General features: G+C 37.4%; 1 protein-coding gene across 2 annotated transcripts in view; it reads left to right on the top strand.

The window, feature by feature from the left end:
- The window catches only part of LOC121318473 (carbohydrate sulfotransferase 11), a 63,473-nt gene that overhangs the window by 23,967 nt on the left and 18,822 nt on the right, over positions 1–20,684 (top strand). For both annotated transcript variants that reach the window (XM_041255185.1, XM_041255184.1), the window contains exon 2: positions 12,653–12,738. In XM_041255185.1, the coding sequence (XP_041111119.1) occupies positions 12,653–12,738 (86 nt within the window). The remainder of the gene's footprint in view (positions 1–12,652; positions 12,739–20,684) is intronic.

Genomic DNA, 20,684 nt, shown 5'->3' with positions numbered 1-20,684 from the left:
CAGGATAGCTTGTGGATGACATCGGACCAGGAAGTGCAGAGACGCAGTACTGTGGTTGAATGCGCTGGTGCACCAGTTTTTTTTATAAAGTAAACAAACAAAACAAAACAAAACACAGAACAAACAAAACGGCACATTGGCCAAAATAAACAGACAAAACAGACATGGAACAAACAAGTATCGTGTAGCAATTGTTTTCTCTCTTTCAGTTCTCTTTACTCATGAGTCATGTCTTTCGTTCTGCCTCTGAACACACTTACTCTGTTCAGCCAAAGATGCAGGTTTTTATACATGTGACAGTCTCCAGTTTAGCAGTAAATTTAATCCATCTAGAGACGGTCACATTCTACACAAGTTTAGCATAGATGGGGAATTTTAAACCCATCCATGCTGTAAAATAATTAACAAAAAAAAAAAAAAAAAACATTTTTTAAAACACCAAACCATATATATAAACAATAATATACAAAATAATATATAGAGGCAGGGGTTACCCCGTCACACCAAATCATCGAGGGATTAAAAATGATCACGTGTAGTTCTTAAGCTGTTGTGATTTGTGGAAGTGTTAAACTATTTGCTTTTCTGATAAAAAAAAACAAAAAAAAACAATGGAGAACTCCTTTAAAGAAAAGGATAAAGGATTATGTAGGGCATGGCACTTCCTGTTGTGTGCATTGTGGGCGGTTAGTGTGCTGTAAACGGAATCATGTTTTACACAAGTATTCGTAAAGAACTTCTTCGTAAATGTATTGGCGTTCTCACCATGGAGTAGTGACAGGACTCCCTCAAGAACAGGCATGCTTGTTTTAAAGATTGCAAAAATAACAAAAGGAGAAACAAAGTGCACGGGGGGTGGGGTATGTGATATCACTTACTGGTGGATATTATGTTGGCATTCATATTGGGTTTTTAGTGCTTACTCATCCATAACACAGATGAGAGGGGAAAAGAACCCATGCCTGAGATATACTGTGGGCTGAGCTGCCTCCCAGTTTTAGCTGAATACTTTAACAAATAGTTCACACTGCTTTCAGCGTACTTGCTGTAGCTCTTACCACTAGAATAGTACTGTCTGTTTGTCCTGAGCTCTATCCACGTATCTTCTGTACCAGCAGCAATGTATAGTACACGTGACGCACTACTGATACTTAAGACCTCTGTAGTGTATTTGTTAAGAAAAATCACACCCCAGTGAAAAAGCAGTATGTACAACTTGGCAAGTAACTCAGAGGACAGGGACTCATTATAAATGACTATATGCATGTTAAAGTAGGCTGCCCTGAATGAATATATTTAGTTTTCACATTTATGCACCTGAAAGTGTCAGCTTTTCAATTACTTTAACCTTCAACTGGCAGCCTCTATGGATATTAAGGGTAATCGTAGAACAATTCTTGACAGCTGTTATGAAATATGAACTCTACTTTGGATTCTTGATCATGGCCCTCCTTCAGGGGTATATTTCAAGTTTTATTACATTTCCTACTGAAACTCCCAGCTCCCTAGAACATCTGTGGTTGATATCAAGGGCAGCTGAATTGGAAATGAGATTACACAACCCATTCCTTCTAACACACACATACTCATGGAGAATAATGCATGAGGGGCCCATTGTTATGCACCATTTATTGCTGTTTCTTTGTGCAGTACAAGGCATTGGCAATGCATTCAACTTGATGCAGCCATCCCATAAGTAAAATCTCTTGGTATCAACTGACTTCCCAATGAATCTTCAATAAAGGAATGTCCATTCCTGCTTTTTTGTATGTTAAAAACAAAATTCAAGGAGACTGAACAAAAACTTAAAAAGTAGTCGTAGCCCTATTTTCCCTTCTAGATTTTAGATTATTTTCAGTTCATTCTTTTCGTACATTGTATAGCTGCTCTTTACCCTGGTTCTTTTCATGAGCAAGAGTATGGCTGTTAGCCAGAATTAGTAAGTGCTTGGAGGTCATAGGTTCAGACTGATGCTGACTCACCAGGTGATCCTCTGAGTCACTTGACCTCCTGTCAGGGAATCCCCCCCCCCCCCCCCCCCCCCAACAACGACTATTGCCAGGTTCATGAGGTGCTGATTAATTCTACTGGAATGCTGAGTGATTTGAGTTCAGACAGGAGCCTTCAACCCAGCTGCATTTTATTATTTCCTTTTGACGTTGTTGTTCCAAATCAGAATTTCAATTATGTTGCTCCCCTCTTCTTGAATACTGGAAAGTCAAGCCTGTAGAAAAAAGTTTTCAGTTGGTTAATGAGCACAACAGAAAACCCCTTTTCTGCTCTCCACATAAATATTATCAATAATAATGCCGTCGTTGACCCATCATTAAGAAAATAGTTTTGAAAAACTTTCTGACCTGTTTTTTTTTTTTTTGTACCATTCTCTTTTTTTATACATTGTCTTCCATGTATTATCATACATCTAATAATCATAATACTGTGCAGACATTTTGGTGTCATGAGTGTGTGGGAGGCTACATAAAGCCTTTGTGGAGAGCAGCTGGTGGATGGTTAGGATTCATTTGCAGCACCCAGATAATCCCTGCAGATGGATGCTTGCAAATACTCTCCGATAACAGAGTATGAAGCAGCCTAGAGTGCAGAGGTGGCTGTTAGTGATCAAAGTGGAGCCTGCTGAGAGATATGGTAGACTCTAGCAATACAAATATTTAATGATAAACCTCACTGATCATCTTGGCCAGTGATGTTCACGGTATAGTGGTCATCATCGTACAGTATAGATTCCCTCTAGATGACTTCAGAATCTTGAAACTCACCTGATACAGCAACATGAAGTGACCTAGTCCAAAATGTAACCTAAAGACACATTTAAAAAATGTCCTTTTTATCATAGATAAATTACCTTGTTGCTTGTTAACTGTCTTTTTGATCTTGCATGTCAGTTATCAAGAGAAGAAACCTCGGGTTGAAGGTCTGCATCCTAGACACTGTTCATGGAAAGATCAGGGATTACAAGCAGATTTGATTTCTGTTCCTCTGTTAAGAGACTCTGGTCCATTCTCTTGCAGTGGCACATGGGTTGTTATGCTAAAGGTGAACCATTTTCCAAGCCAAAAAGCGGTGGGTGTAAAATTCTCTTCCTAGGTATTTGTTTTGAAACTGATCTATTATAATATGACTGAAGACATAAAGTCAAAGTGCTGAATCTAAAAAGAAGTCTTTGTTACCACTTTTTGGCACACAGCTATTATAATCTCATCTTCTTAAAGCAACACAAATCTGAAACTACAGGGTGCTTGACTGGACCATGTCATATTTAGGGCTTGCACTACAGTGGCCCTGAAATGCAAAACACAAACACAAAAAGAAAAGCAGAAACACAAAAAGAAAAACACAGGAACGTTAAGGAAAACAACAACATTAAGAAAAACACAACATTAAAAAAAACACAACATCATCAAGAAAACACAAAAACATTAGGAAAATACAACAACATTAAGAAAACACAACGACATTAAGAAAACACAAAAACATTAAGAAAACACAACGACATTAACTTCCAACCGGAATGGGTAGGTACATAGGAAAAGGGGTTCCACATCACTGATTGGAGGAACAACCTGTCAGTCACTGTGCTACATGGGAATGGGTAAAAGCATTTAATCTGCTTCAATCGTATTTAAACAGGCATCATTTGATTCCTCCTTGCCGGCTTAGAAACAAGAACCATCTTCATAGCACTTTTATTATTATTATTATTTATTATTATTATTATTATTATTATTATTATTATTATTATTATTATTTATTATTATTATTGTTATTATTATTGTTATTATTATTATTCATTAAAATGCAACCGAACAGCCGGACGTGTCAAAGGGGGGTGTGATCATCTCAAATCTTCCATTGTGGTTTGAAGTTAATGTCATTGTGTTTTCCTTAATGTTGTTGTGTTTTCTTAATGTCGTTGTGTTTTCTTAATGTTATTGTGTTTTCCTTTTTGTGTTTCTGCTTTTCTTTTTGTTTGTATTTTACACTTCAGGGCCACCGTATTGCACTTCTCAGTTTTAACAAATAATAACCACAAAAAAAAAACAACAACAATGACACACTTAGGAAAATCGTTTTAAATTTTTTGTGCCAATAAACACTGAAAATTATAATGTATTTAAAAAAAAAAACATCAGTTATGTATTCGTACTATAGGGATTTCTGCATTAAACATTGTATGCAAGTACTGTACTGCAGAGTTATGATTCCTGACAAAAGTTACACAGCTATACATGGTTTTACCCGTGTGGGATCTGTTTCCAGCTGTTCAGTTGTCAATGGGATCTGGGTTTTCTTTCCTCCACCCTACTAGGTGGACATCTACAGTTCTACATAGGAAGTTAACCTTATATAATTATGTATGATAGATGTGTTTACTAATGGGTATTAGAAACTGACTTTTACTGTATTTAAGTGGTGTTTATATTCATCCAGAAAATAACCGATTTTGATAAATAATAATAAAAATCGGAAATATATCCCCGGACCAAAAATAGACAATTCAACCTCTAATCATATTCTGCGTATACAGAGTGGTCAGCGCACTGGTTGTAGTAGACCCTCACCTTTCACAATGCCTCCCTGATTTAATTGGTATATTTCTCTATCTTGCTTTAATATTCTTTTCACAGGCACAGCGTTTTCCACAGGCTGCTGCACAGGGAGTAGTACTGCATTCAGTTCATTACCTTTAATAAATGCTAAATTGATTACTGTATGGACCCCTCATCATTGGCTGCGGTTCAGTATCTTCAGTAGCCAATGTCCTTCCTTCACCCTTCCCAAGTGGCTGATGTATCACTCTGTACTGGTGTGTAGAAAGGCCTAGGATTTGAGTCACATTAGTTTGTGTCACTTCTGTGCTACAGAGACTAAATACAGTATACCAGCTCCTAGTCTTATTGACCCCCCTCACTTGTAGTTAGGCAAATCTGAGCAGCACTGGCAATGAACAGAATGGAAATAGGGAATAATTATCTCTTAACTTTTCTAAGTAAGCCATAGAATAGCCTCTTGGCCCCATAGCTCCTGCAGGTACCGGAGACAACCCCATTGAGAGCTGAGTGCTGGTGAGCTGTTGTATGAAAGGCAAGAGCAAGGAAGGATTGTGTGAGGCGCTTAATAATAACCAGAGTGCTACAGCCTGTCTGTTCCAGTGTATAGCACCATGGCATCTCTGGTTTTTACAATATGACAAAACTGAGCCGGCCGCTGAAACTAATTTCCCATTAACTGGGCTCTGCAGGGTACGAGGCAATCGGGCTTCTGAGAGGTTCTGCTTCAATTACTTTTAGCTTTGGAGGGTAACTGTCAGAGATGATCTCTTAATGAAGAGCAATGCAAGCCTTTTGGCAGAAGACTGGCAATGCATGGCATTCTAATTAAGCTGATAACTATGCCATGCTCTTGAAGGCTTTTTTTCTTTTTTCCTTAATGAGGCCACAGATAACTGCTTTCAATTATTTTGGTCCATTTTCCTGCCTGTTGGCTTCAATAAGTGCTCACACTAAGTAATGTACACTGCCCGTGACAGAACTGAGGCACTGTACATATATGCAAGTTGACTACCTGTTTATTATACTTTCCCATTCCAACATTTAATTGAAGGTTAGGGTGGTTGCCCGTTGTCCATTTTGACTCTTCCAAAGTGGAACACATGTCAAGATTAACAGACTATGGGCCTCATTTACTAAAGGGTACTAAACATTATGGTGTACCATAATTGCAATTAGTATGCACGTTTCCGTATTTATTATTGCAATTTTATTAATCATTGTGCGAATTAGTAGGCATATTATGGCACGCAATGATTTTATTGTGTCACACTATGGTAATCAGAATAAATATGTGATTTGTATGGCATGCATGATAATGTATTTAAATGAGGCACCCCACTCTGAATAATGAGATTATTTTTATTCACACCCTATTTACTAAAGGGCGATAATCATAGTATGCACCTTAAAGTGAGCGATAATTAGTTTGGAAACCAGACTTTAACCACAGATAGGCGTGCTATTTAAACCTATTTTTTCTGGGCTGAAATCTATCTGGCATCATGGAGGCATTACTTCCATTAAAGTTTTCACATAGAGCAGTAAAAATGACCTGTAAATAACAGGTTGTATTAACTTGAGTGGATAACATAAAACACTGGACCAAACAAGGTATTATAATTTAAAACAACCTCCTCCACTAGAATTTCTAACTCCTCTCCGTGCAGTTTTAGTTTACGTTGCCTCTGCCTGTCACCTATGGAGGACTGCATCTATTGACCATATTTTATATCACGGTGGTCACGGGTAAGTCTTGGGCATTATCGTGCACATTAAATTATCTCTCACGATACATGTATTGTGCACGCTATGGAATGCAAATTAGCCAAATAGTGTGTGGTATTGTTGTTAGTAAATGGGCCAGTAAATTTTTATTTTGGTGCATGTTGGGCTCACTACTACACGTGCACATTACAACTACATTTAGTGCCCTTTTGTGAATGAGGCCCTGTAGGTGTAAAAGAACAATTAGCTGCTAGAGTGCTACAGGTATTATCTCTGCTATGTAGGCTACCCATTCAAATGCTTCTGCTCTGCACACTCTTGTAAAACAAGCTCATTAGCTGTGAGCTGCTGGAAGCCCACTTCAGTTTGGTGTTTTATCTTCTGTAGATATGATTAGGTCCAAGATAAATGGACTGAAGTATTGAAAACCTGCTTCTATGAAGATGTAATCCATCAAATGGGTTGCTAATTTCTTAATTCCTGATAGCTTCAATATTGCATTACTGAAGGTCAGGAATAAATCATGCTGTTTGTTCTCCTTAGTTCAGTAATGGCTTGGTTGATTAGGGGTGTCAATGGGGAAATCAGTAAACCTAAACACTAATTGTAAGTAATTTAAACATAATTTTTTTTCTGTTTAATGAATCGGTTAGTATTGATGAACACCTTTTGTTTTTAACTCTTTTGTCCTTGTCTTTGTGGAGTAGGCAGATTCTAAATACAATTCACAGTTAAAAACAGTGTAGACACAAATTTGTATTACGGCATTACTGCAGAGAATTGTTATGCTTCATAGCCCAGTAAGTAAACAAACTTTGCCTTTACCACTTCATTACCACACAGCTTTTTGTTGTTGTTGTTTTTGGATCAATGTTTTGCTGAAAGTGGAGGCTGCATTTATCTGTTATTGAAAACAGTGACAACTAAGGAATGGATGCAGGGCCTAAAATAGCCTGCCCCAGACAGGCTGATGCATCAGCTGTGTCCTGATGATTTCTGTTTTGATATAAACAAAAACAAAAAATCTGTGATGTTTTAACCACAGATCTTGGTTAAAATCTGTGATTCCTGCAATTGTTTCATTGGTAACTCTTTGTTTGTAAAACCTTAGCTGAACGTTTACCTCTGTATAGGGTATAGGGGTTACCTTGATCTATGTTGTGAAATCCAATAATAACTAGATTGTGTAGCTTGCGGCTACTCAAAACAAGCACAATAACAAATTTGTTCTGTACCATAATTATGAACACATGACAATTCTCATCAGTACAGTGCTTGCAAGACTGTGATTACTGTTTTGAAGCTTGGCTAACCCCAGCACTGTAGCTCGAATATTGTGATTGTGATAAGGGAACAGTGAGGTGTTGGCAGGCACGATTTCCAACCGCTCTTATTATCTGTTATGTCTGCTTGTGCAAAAGCATGAACCCTTTGCAGTCAGTTTATTCAGCGCTTGTCAGGCGCGTCAGGGGTCCAATTTATTTTCACATGCGCCTGTTATTTTACATGCACTGTTTAAAATATATATTTTTAGAATATAACATGTTTAAAAGGCAGTGCATGGCGAAAGGACATCAGTACTGCATCTCCAGCCAAGCCCCACCCCTTGTTTGCTGTATTTTTCACGTACCTCTTTATAGACATGCATACAGATAAATCCTGTCCTGATCACTTGTTTTATCTCCAAACTCCTCAATAATGCGATCCAAGTCATTATTTTTATTATTATATCATCTCAAAAAGCTCTGCAAATGTATGTGATATTATTTGAGCATTGGATGCAGAAGCAGCTATCTCCTTTGTTTGTTTCTGTGTTATCTCTGTGGTGCCTGGGGCTACTGCTTTGCTCAGATATGCCCTTTTTTTTCCGGCTTCATTCGGCTCCTATCGGTCTCACTCGGCCATTCAAAGGTTTTTGCTGCTTTTTTCGGAGAATACACGACTAGAGACCTGTGCTTTACGTCCTTTTGATGATGTTGGACAGGGTCCAACATCGGACTGGAAAGGGAAAATTGTAATATGGGACCTGGTCCGACATAGGACCGCAAAGGATGAATAGTAAAGCTGGGTAAAACAGGATGAAAAAAACTAGTCACAGTTAGGTCTTCCCACCTAGATACCTATGGATATGTAGAGAGTTAGCTTGCATTTTATATATGCATACACATACCAATCTGTAGTTTTCCATATACTTAATGAAAAACTAACAAAAATAAAAAATTTGACATTTCTAAATCTAAATGCTTCCCACAGTTGTGTCAAGTTGGCTGGTAGTGGATCTCTACTCCAAATAGCTCGTTCCATCTCATCCCACAAATGCTCAATTGGATTGAGATCTGGTGACTGGGCAGGCCATTGCAGTAAGCTGAATTCACTGTCATGTTTGTGGAACCATTCCTGGCCAATCCTAGCCTTGTGGCATGGGGTATTATCCTGCTGAAAAAATCCATTAGCAGATGGATACACTGCTGCCATGAAGGGATGCACCTGATTGGCAATGATGTTCAGATATCCTGTGGCATTCAAACATTGTTCCACTTTTATCAAGGGGCCAAATGTGTGCCATGAAAACACATACCATCACACCACCACCACCAGCCTGCAAAGTTGACACGAGGCATGATGGATGCATGTACTCATGCGGTTTTTTCCCATCAGCGTGAAGCAGCAGGAACCAGGATTCATCAGACCAGGCAATGTTTTTCCAATCCTCCAGTGTCCAGTGTTTTCATTCCTTAGCCCACTGCAACCGGAGTTTCTTGTGTTTTGCTGAAAGAAGTGGAACTCTGTTAGGTCAGCGGCAGCCATACCCCATTCATGTCAAGGTATGACAAGTTGTGCATTCTTTTATGGGTCTTTCGGCACCAATGTTGTACTGTACTGTCAGTTGACGAACTGTAGCCCATCTGTTGATCTGCACAATTCGTGTCAGCCTCTTTTGGCCTCTTTCATGAATGAGCCATTTTCGACCACTGGGCTGCCGTTGGCTGGGTGTCCTTTGAGTGGTGGACCATCTTTGATACCCACGGGAAATTGTTGAGCTTGAAAAACCCAGCAGCGTTGCAGTTCTTGACACACTCAAACAGGCGCGTCTGGCACCTACTACCATAACCCGTTCAAAGGCACTTAAATCTTTTGTCTTGCCCATTTACCTTCTGAATGGCACACATACTCAATCCTCTCAATCTCAATTGTGTCAAGGCTTACAAATCCTTATTTAAACTTTCTCCCTTTCATCTACACTGATTGAAGTGGATTTACAGGTTACATTAATAAGAGATCATAGCTTTCACCTGGATTTACCTCGTCAGTCTATTTCATGGAAATAACAGGTATTCCAATATATATATATATATATATATATATATATATATATATATATATATATATATATATATATATATATATATATATATATATTGTCTCAATCCTATAATTGTAGGCAATGCAAAACCTTTGGCCATAGCTGTAAAATCTTGGGACAAAATGGCTTACACGTGTTACATTTTTAAATAGTAAGCCTTGTTTACCTTTCCTGTTGCGGGTGCTAATGTAAGGCAGTGGTGAAAGAGCCTGTGTGTGTGTGTGTGTGTGTGTGTGTGTGTGTGTGTGTGTGTGTGTGTGTGTGTGTGTATATTGTCTGACATGTCTCAATACAAAAGCATGTAAGACTAAAGGTTTGATTTAATTGGTATATTTTACAAAATTGCAGCAGATTTTATTTAGGTTTGTTATTTTTGGATCATTTTAAATATTTCAATTTTCCAAAAATAATTACTTTTCTAGAATATTTCGTGTAATTCTATGTACCTACAGTAGATACTGTTCAAACCCCTTGTTCTTGTTTTAGTATACAAATGTACTGTAATTTCAGACATATTTACAGTATTACTGTGTCCTTGTGAATAACAGTTTCATAGATTCCAATGACTTTATTTATTATCAAGGAAACACATCCTTATGAAATATACTGATATACAGCTTTTTTATTCAAAAATACTTATATATGCATTTCCCCAGGGGGAAATTCTCAACAATAAAGTGCAGGTACTCATATGCACAGCTGGGTGAAAACATTTTAAAAATGGAGACAATTTGAGTGCCAATGAATAAATACTTAAATGAATATAATACAAATGTATAAATATTGGTATACAGTACATTTCTAAATACAAAATAAGCCTTAAAAATAACTGATCAATTATAACCAATTCACCGTAAGCAAAGAAGCTGAAAACACTGAAAGCTTTGTACCCTCTGCATGTATCACTCAGTCATGTACTGTAATATAACACTTAAGTTAAACCGTAAATGATAAGCATTAAGAAATATTACACTGTGCGTTTTCTGCTGTAGAGAGGGAGTTTTGTTTCAAGATATCCTGAAAAGGGACGCTGTTATAAAAAATTGTATAAAAAAAAATAACTGTGCTACGACAAAATTATACAAAAAGGTCTAAGTCAAACAGTGCACAATAGGGGCTAAAATACCCCTCAAATGCATTATGTAACAGGCACTACTACTACTAATGATGTACTTGGCCATTTTAATCTCCACAGTATTCACAGCAATCATCCCCATACTTTCTAGACCCTGGGTACTCACCTACAACAGGACCTGGCTATACTACAATAATAGCCTTGGATTAGAACCGCGGTAAAAAAATTGGAGATGACTAAATTAAAAAATAAATAAATACTAGGATCACAACAGAACAAAACACTGATCACTATACTTAACATATACCTTGCAAGTTAGGCCAGAGTTTGAAAAACGTGACGCACTCCTCCATCTGTATCCTGATTCACTTAGCAAATCTGAAGCTGCACTTTGATCCTGTTTTTTTATGTTATTGTTAATCCCTACTGTCCCGCACATCACTTGTCATTTTAGAAAATTTTGTGCAAATTCTGGCAATGTGGTAAATCAGTGCAAGGCAAAATGTGTCCTGATAATTACTATGTAATTTATGGCGAACACTGACCTGGATTTTTGCCTTCATATTCATGTGCATTAATGTTTGTTTTGAATATTTCAGATAGTTTCTCCACCACACTAAAGTAAATAATCATTACTTCATAATAATGATAATTACTCCATACCGCTGTTTTCACGTTGCACTGCTAAAGTCTTCTCTTGTTGATCAACAAATGAGCACTGACACAAAGCAAAATGGGTGGAGATTTGTGACTCATGCCAAAATGAAATCTGATCAGAATGAAGGAGCTCGGCCAATCAACATGCAGTGATTGTACTGACGTTACTGGTGGCCAATCGCAGCCAACAGAAACAGAAGCAGTATAAGGAAACAGAATGCAAGCAACACAAACTGTGCTGAATGAAAGCGTATTTGAGAAACGTTGCACTAGTGGACTGTGTGAGTGGATGGAATGCATCCACGTTGGATGAAAAGCAGATTAAATAAGTCCTGGTACCCAGTACCGGCATCAGAATAAGTCCTGGTATGGAGTACCGGTGAGTACCAGCAGAATTGCACACCTGCATTTCGCTAAGGTCATTTAAGTTCTGTTCTTCACATCATATCCCCAACATTTTCAAACTAATCTTTCTTTTACAAAATCTTGTCTGTGCTAAGGAGACTGTTTCTTTAACATTGTTTGCATTTACCGTTATCTGCACTCTTTTAGTGAGTTAAAAGGCAATCTATTGTATAGTGACTCCTAAGACAGCCTTTGAGTCAGACTGGCCCTAGGTGGTCTTTCCCAGTAAATCCTAAACCATCTCTGTAACTACATAAATGAATTAGTACATGAAAAGTGTGCTATGGTCAAAGCTGATTTTTTTTTTTGTTTTTTTTTTGTTACATGCTTAAGCAAAGTCCAAGAAAGGGAGAACTTCAGCCTCATTAGGTTTATAGAGAAAGGACTGAGATCGCACAAAAGAAAGCTCACACTTTTGAGCAAGAGGATTTCCATTGCTCATTTTCCAGAGGAATGGCACATTTTCGAGGTTGTAAATGTTCAGGAAATAAAAATTTATGCCTCTGAAAATATGGTCGTAAACGAGTTGACAACAGAGACCTCAGCACATTAAAACAAACGACCATCCGCTTTCAAGTGTGTTCAGGCCTTCACAAGGGCACAAGGGGGCTACTTATATGATGGGAGTGTAATAAAAAAGTGATGGTTGTGTTTATTGTTTGTTTTTATTAATATAAAACTGATGGTCTCCTGCTCTTGTCAGGTTTTTAAATGACAATTGAGCCAACAGTAAAATCAGTCCAGTTTAAATTAGAAACCCATATATGTTTTGTTTGCAGGTTAATGACAGCACAATGACCTCTGTTAACTTTAATTGATTTTCATTGTTGTTTTTCCCCCTTTTCCCTCTTTCAGTAATCCATAGGAATCCATTTGCACCTGACGCCTGTTGTAGGAAAGGCTCACGGAATGCTCTGCAGGAGCTGTACAATCCCACCCAGGTAGGTGTTCAATTCACACTTCATCTTGTGTTGACGACAAAAAAACCTAGAATTTGCCACTGAAAGTAAAAAGCCTACTGTAAAACAAACAAGCCTGTGTGACAGGGCAGGGGCCCTGCAGAAGCAAAATGTATGTTTAGTGGCTGCCTTTGCACAGCCACATGTTGAGTTATGTAATTGTTTTATTAGATAATTGAAAAGTGTGGAGTGTGGTGATTGACTTATTGATTGTCCAATCACCCCTGGCCACACCCTACATAAAATAAATTAAGTGTGTGTGCGTAAACAGATGAAATGAAAACAGTGCGGTGCCTGTGTATTTATTCATTGAGCAAAATAACTCCTACAAGGAGTGTTTAGCTAAACATTAACCATTTATAGGCAATAAACTGGACGGCTAAACAGTTACCTGTAGCGTAACACACATTTTGCTTGTACAGGGCCTTTGTCACACCCTGGTTATTCCTGATGTGCAGTGTTGTCTTTGTGAGTGAAAGACGATAATACTGTTTTTATTTATTGTAACACTTTTTGGTCATGTAGTTCATAATTTCATAATGTAGTTCATGTCTATGCAAGCTTACAGAACGTAACCCATTGTAAACAAGAATGGTTCTTAATGTAACAATAATAGTGATAATAATCCTCTGATAATTCACAGCTATATCCCTGGGGAAGCAGATTAGAAACCTTTTTTTTTTTCCTAAAGCCACTATTGCTTTAATAATGAGCAGACAACTTTATTGCATGGTGGCAAAATTCGGAGCATTAGATTATGAGAAGATGGAGGGGGAGGAAAGTAATGTGGGAAGTCTGGGTCAGATGATGTCCTTACTCATACTCCTGTCAGCTCTGAGGAGGTTTTATTTAGTTTGAGGTTTTTAATGAGAAATATTTTTAGTTTTGTGATATGGCAGCAGTCGACTATGAAAAACTAAAAGATACAATTAATAGTGCCAAAAGGTCTGACTTTGTGTAGAAAGACTTTATCACTGTTTTGTGACCAATGCTAGCCTCAGGAAAAATCCTTTCAATGCCATGAATCTGACACTGATTTCTCCATCGCTTTATCAAACACATTCTAGCTTGTAGGGTTCCAGTGTGTAGCCAGGCTACATAATAGAATTGACCAGAATGTAGATTGTACTTTATATTGCTGAAATGCCATCATTTTAAAACCTTACATGATAAACAGGTAAGGCCTTTTACAGTATAGTATGGATTCCCAGTGATAGTTGGGATTGCATGGCATTGATATATGTACCAGTATTTTAACAGACTGTTTTTGCGGAACAGTGACACATTTTGAGTCAAGCATTATTCCCACGTATCCCATTTATAACGGGTCTAACCAGGGTGGTTTGCTCCTTATCCATGCCAAATGTCCTTATTTAATTTATAATTTAACTGTACCTTAAATGATTTGATATTATGTTTTAAAACACATTTATTACGCATGAGCTATTAAAAATAAAATGACCCTTTTAAAATGCAAAAGTACTTGTGATAAAATATCCTACAATTAATCATTTTATTAATATCCTCTTATCTATTCATTAAAAACAGAAGACCCTCTTGTCTAATGGGACCCCCTGCCCCCAACACACACACCACACACACACACACACACACACACACACACACACACACACACACACACACAGACCTTTTGATTCTGGGGGGTTTAGCCAATACAGCAACAAACTTAAACCTACAATTACCGTGTTACATTAAAATCCCTGATCTTTTCATTTCTCTATGTATGTTTGTAGTAATTAATATTAGTCACTAGGGAGCTATAGAGGACATTGTTCAATTAACGCTGCACTGTGTGGCTTTGCATAGGGGTAGCTCGAGGGGCTGGGGAAGAGGTGATTAAATGCAGTGTATCTACACCCTTGTAGCTTTTTTTTTTTTCTAAATTAAAAATAGGCTCAGCTGTTTCCAGGTCCCTGCTTTCCTTCTGGGTTTACCAAAACGTGTGGCTAGAATCTGTCTTGTTTAACCGTTCTAATTGCACAGACTATATTGTGATTGATATGAGTTATGATGTATTAAGTTTTTGCTCTGCACTACCATGTAAAATATGTGTGATGGATTCCTGGTATTGATGTGGGTGGCTGCTTAATAAGCTCCATTCATGCCTTTAACCCACCTTCTTGATAATACCTACTGATGTGTGCTGTAGGTGTTAGCTTGACAACTCTGGCTACTACTATGTCTCCAGAGCAGGGCTTCTAGCAGTTACCTTCTATACAGTATTTTATAACCCAGACCAACTCCTTTTTCAAACAGCTCAGCATGATGGTGTTTTAGAGACATACTAACAGCAAGCACCTGCCCTGTGAGGTGTACAAGCCAGGGGCAAGGTACTGATCAGTCAATCACTAATTTTCTAACACATAAATTAAAGGATCAATTAATTTAAAGATAGAGATATGGTTCCTGAATATAATCAGAGTGCATGTACACATGGGAATAGACATCGAGAGGAAGAAGGCTACGGTACGTAGCTTGTTTTAGATAATCAGGTAGCACATGTTTGAAATGTTGGTCATGAGGAAGGAGCTCTGATAAAGTTCTACATTTTTTTGGGTGGAAAAAAGAGTATTCCCGGTTAATCTCATGTAGGTCGGGCAGTACTCTGTCGCACTGCTTATTAGAACTGCATGCTAACTACGGATCCTGTGTTAGTGCAGTGCCCAGAACTCACCGTGATATCAGTAAAAAGTTGTCATTCAATGAAGACATTTTTCATTGAGCTTCTCTATGGGACAATGTAGCTCTTGGAAGGGTTCCAACATATCCATACATGAGTTACAGCCCTACATATTTTAATGGATCTGCCCTCTCTCCATTTCTCCCTCCTTTTCACCACTCAGGAGTGATTCTCAGCAGAAGCCCAGTCCACAATCAGTTCATTCTTTCTACTCAATTTGGTATTTATGGCCTATTTAATCACATACCCTATTGTAGGACCCCACTGCTTAATAAGGGTTAATAAGGGCACCTGCTGGGGGAATTGAGTCTAGAGCTGGTTTTGTGAGCTCACCCTGAGGCTGTCAATCCCGCCCCCCAGGTCACACATTGTGCCAGCTTAACTGGTGCAGGTTATGTGCAGGTTTTTTTCAATTTTTTTAGCCTTTTTAAAACCCTGTTGGTCATTTGTATAGTTGTTTCCTGAAGAGTAAAACAAAAAACAACTGTTGACATCACAAAACTAGACAAACAGCTTAAGAATTTAACAACTTAAGAGTCCTTCCAATTTTGCAACTTCAGTAGGTGTCACTGTCTTATTTTTATGTAAGGCTGACATTTTCTCAACACAAAGATGTCTCTGTAAGGTCTCTGTTTATTATTAAATGTGTAAGTGATACATCATGGTGAACTTGGTAATATATACGGGCATATTGGAATAAGCGCTCAAAATACCAGCGTTATACCATTCTGGCTTTTTACACAATTCTGTTCATTGTACTGTATCCCTGTAGCAGCTTTTCATCCAAGTACCAATTAACTACAATGTGTTACTTTGGTTACCATAATGGGAACAGTAGGAGAACAAGGAGTTAATGTTTTGATTGGAGATCCAGCTGAGTTAGTGGCTGACTAGATTGTCCATCAATGGAGAGACTGCTGTAGTTTCTCTTTAATAATTGTTCCTAAATATAGATTTTAAATATAGTTAATTCAAAGGGTGACAAACACTTCTTTTAGGGAATGAATGCCCATTGATTTTGCATTTTAAACTCATCTGAGACTGGTCTTTAGAATGTTCTGTGTTGATATGCTGGCAGATATAATTGAATACTTTTGATGAAACGCTCTCACTTAAGCACAAGCCCCGTCGTGTTTTTTTTTTTTTTTTTTTTTTTTTGGAAAAGCACTGCGCCTATGCTAAAATGAAAAAAAAGGGTATTCTGAAATGAGGAACCGCTTGAGGAGAATATAATGAGTATCTCTAGAGGACGCAAAATGTAATTTTATTTTGCTTTGTAACAAAATCCAGCCTTTGAATGTGAGTGATAAACCGAATAAACAGTAAACAGTATGTTTAGGAAGCAGGCAGCATAATGAAAGCCAGTTTGTGACTGCAGTCTCTACATGTTAAGTGAGGGTTAGCTACACACCAGGTGGTCTATTTTAATTATCTACATATACAGCAGTAGATCTAAGTAACACCACCCTTTAACTATTATAAATCTCCCTGGTGTTTTACCCTAGAGGTGATTCACTCTCCCCCATGGAGGTTGTGATTGGGAGTTTTAGGGCAGTATTTAGACCCACCCAGATTCCCAGAGGTCTGTCTTTTCAATTTAAAAATGAACTTTTTGAGATTTATTTTTTAATTCTCAGAATAGCGACAGATTATTTTTTGTTTGTTTAAAAAAAAAAAAAAAAAAAAACATAATGCATAATGCAGGTAGCCTGCAACAGGTTTTCATATTTTAAAACAAGTCTTTTGCTCTGTGTAGAAGTTCAATGTGTCACAAAGACATTGAACTTGAAGGCCCTTTGCTGCTACATTACCCACGAACTCTCCAGAGGTCAAATTTCATGTGGAAACTGCAATAAAAAGGAGACCGCAGCATGAACTACTAGTTTGTCATTCAGTGCAATTATTACCCACATTGTCAAACTTTTTTAGTACAAAATTCCTTTTTTGTATCAACTTATTTATATTTATTCATGTTTTATGTCCTGACCATTTTAGTCCCAGACCTAAACTTGATCACTAAGCAACAAAATGTATCATCTTACACTTTGGAATTGCAACTTGAGCGCCTATTTGCAGTTAGGTTCAGTAATCAATTCATTACATGTTCACTGTATTTTAAACAGCAGTTTTTATGAATTGAGTGATGTGAAATGTGCTATTATGTACTACATGTTGCTTTCATGGTTAGAACTTTCAAGTAGAAAGAACTAAACCTTGGTTTGCTCGATAACATTAACAAAAAAAGAAAATACATTTCTAAAAAACTAGGCTGGCTTAGTATCCATTTCCCAAACTCCTCAATCAATTTTAGATTTGAAAAGTAAAGACTGTTTTCCCACTTTAACTTGGCTTTTGTTTTTATTCAAACAAATTACCTGGTGAGAGTTTCCAGGGTGGCACCCACTGCGATTTGCACTGACTGCTTCAGTAAACACTTAGCACCTCATTCAAATTCAAGTGCCCTTCCTCGGTCCCCTTAAACACTGTACGCCCAGCTGCTAACAGCCATAGCAAAGGAAGCGTGGACAGCATTGCTGAGAGGAAGGTGGCTGTGGACATATGTACAAGGGGGGGGGGAGGCATATGCATTGGAAACTTGAGGGAGTGCTAGATGAGTGTGTGAGTCTCTGGTCTGCATAGTTAGTGTAAACTTTAAATGCAGAACTATTTAGTTTAGCCTCAACTTTTAATATTGTAATGATCTACTTTCATTTTTAGAATATAATGTGCAGCCTGTTTATAATGTGCATGATTGAGCTGCCTTGGGTTACACAAGGTCAAGTTTAAGGTTGTGACTGTAAAATGTCAAGACACCTAAGAACATAGAGAATAATGAGTAATGGTATATTTAAAAAATGTAAAATTAAATTTTAATTTAATATATCACCAATCACATTCTGCATACAACCTGATTTGGAAGGGGGTGGAAGCAAATACAATCTGTAGAGTCAGTTGAAGAGGAAACCTATAAAGATTAATAATCGTTGTTAGTCAAATGCACCTAATGAACACTAATGTGTGCACTCAGGAGCCTAGTAATCAGCAGATAACACTGAAATGGAGCAGCATGTCTCCTCAGCATGGGAAGGATGTGTCCCAAAATAGAAATGCTTTTGTCTGTGTCCTTCGTCTAGGACTATTAAGAGACTCACCACAGCCCTGTGTCTCAAACAGGGTACTCCACTAACAGGAAGTGGTCAAGACACAACCATGCAAAGAACACTGGGAATGTGTTGTATATTTGCTTACTTTGCTTAAGAGCCAGCAGAGAGGCAGTCGTTGTCATACAAAGCTCTTTAACACTCCAAATGCCCACTTCAAAACAATGTTTCCATGGCTACACCAAAACTCCAGCAACAACACTACATACTCCACTAACAGGAAGTGGTCAAGACACAACCATGCAAAGAACACTGGGAATGTGTTGTATATTTGCTTACTTTGCTTAAGAGCCAGCAGAGAGGCAGTCGTTGTCATACAAAGCTCTTTAACACTCCAAATGCCCACTTCAAAACAATGTTTCCATGGCTACACCAAAACTCCAGCAACAACACTACATCTCTGTGGATGTTAATTTAAATATATTTCAGTGCTAATAAAAGTACAAAAAAAAAGTGTATGTATTTATATATATATATATATATATATATATATATATATATATATATATATATATATATATATATATATATATAACTGAGCACAATAATTCTAGCTGAGCACACAACTGGTTGTCATTTATAGTTATTAAAAATCTCCCATTTTGTACAATGCATAGGGGCAGAAGTCCTTTTTAGTTGTTTTCTGTATCTGTTTTATTAAACATAGGCCTAGAGGGTTATTCGTCATCTCTGTTGGGCCTGTTAAGCCCTCTAATTGCAATTAACATCCACCATTGCAGGTAGAGGTCATTATTGATGCAGCAATTGCATTGAAATGCAATGCAATGTTCAGCACACTGAGCAGCTCAAAATACTGGTGTTTTAAAGCTGTACACCTTATTCAGCAGCTCCTTACCACTTCCAGCTCTTTATACCTGCAGGTTCTGAGCAGAGACGCTTGCAGCACAGTTATTGTGCAGCAGTGCAATCTTTGCTGCTTCGTTGGGGAGAGATGATGCTTGTTAATAGTCTCTTGTGTTTTGGTTGATGCTTGAGTGGCATACAGCATAGGTATATAGTAAGTTTGTAAATGTTACTTTCTGTATTTAACTGGCTAGCTGCCAAAATACTGGCTTTCTGCTAATATATTTGTTAGGGTTGTTTTAAAGACACTTGCTGTGATGTTTGCCTTCCTGACTCTGTTGTCAATCCACACATTTAAGGTGTATAGGTAAAAATTATTTTAATTACAAATGAAAAAAATGTTTTTTTAAAGACTGTTTGAGACAGTTTCCTAAGGACGTGGAATATCCTGTACATTATCGAATGACTGTTTAACTGAAACTAAATAACTGTATTGGGATTTGTTACAAAAAAAATGTCCCTCAGATTTTCTGTTTTTAGTAATATATTTACACTTGTGATCCATATTTTATACCACTGAGGATCATCATCCATTTTTTCACTTTATTAGTTTCCTACATAGAGCTGGCGATTTTTATTTTTTATTTTATATATATATATATATATATATATATATATATATATATATATATATATATATATATATATATATATAACTATAAATTCTGGTTAGTTCTACTGAAGACTGATTTTGCAAACTATAATAATAAATTCTGGTTAGTTGTCCACACTTCTGAGCTCTGAATCACGCAAGACTGAAAGTGGCGATAGCTAGAACCATGTGTGATTGTGACTGGATTTATATGTGGTATTACTATGCATTGGAAAGATCACATGGATTCATACTGCTTGCTTTGTGGTGTTTTATGTTTTTGTAAAGCAAGTCCGGGATCACGTTTTATCATTGTGCTATGTATAAGGTCACAGGCTATGTGAAGAATAGTCAGGTTGCTTAAGAAGAGAATGCATGGTGGATCTAAATGTGTATTGATACAGAAGAGCTCTTTGGTTTTACCTACTGAACATTAGTAGGAGTTTACTTCCTTGTTGATTTCTCTTTGCTCTCTGGAAGGTTTGTTTAATGTATGGATTATTTAAGCAACTACACAATGGCCGCCCTCTTCAAATCTCTCATTCTGTTACATTCATGAAGAGGATGAAGAAGACACTATGGCACAAGAACCATTTCTCCTGGCAGGTAT

This window comes from Polyodon spathula, chromosome 7 (genome assembly GCF_017654505.1).
Source record: "Polyodon spathula isolate WHYD16114869_AA chromosome 7, ASM1765450v1, whole genome shotgun sequence".
Classification (NCBI taxonomy): domain Eukaryota; kingdom Metazoa; phylum Chordata; class Actinopteri; order Acipenseriformes; family Polyodontidae; genus Polyodon; species Polyodon spathula.
Note: the sequence above shows the minus strand (reverse complement) of the source record. Positions and strands in the feature narration are given on the sequence as shown.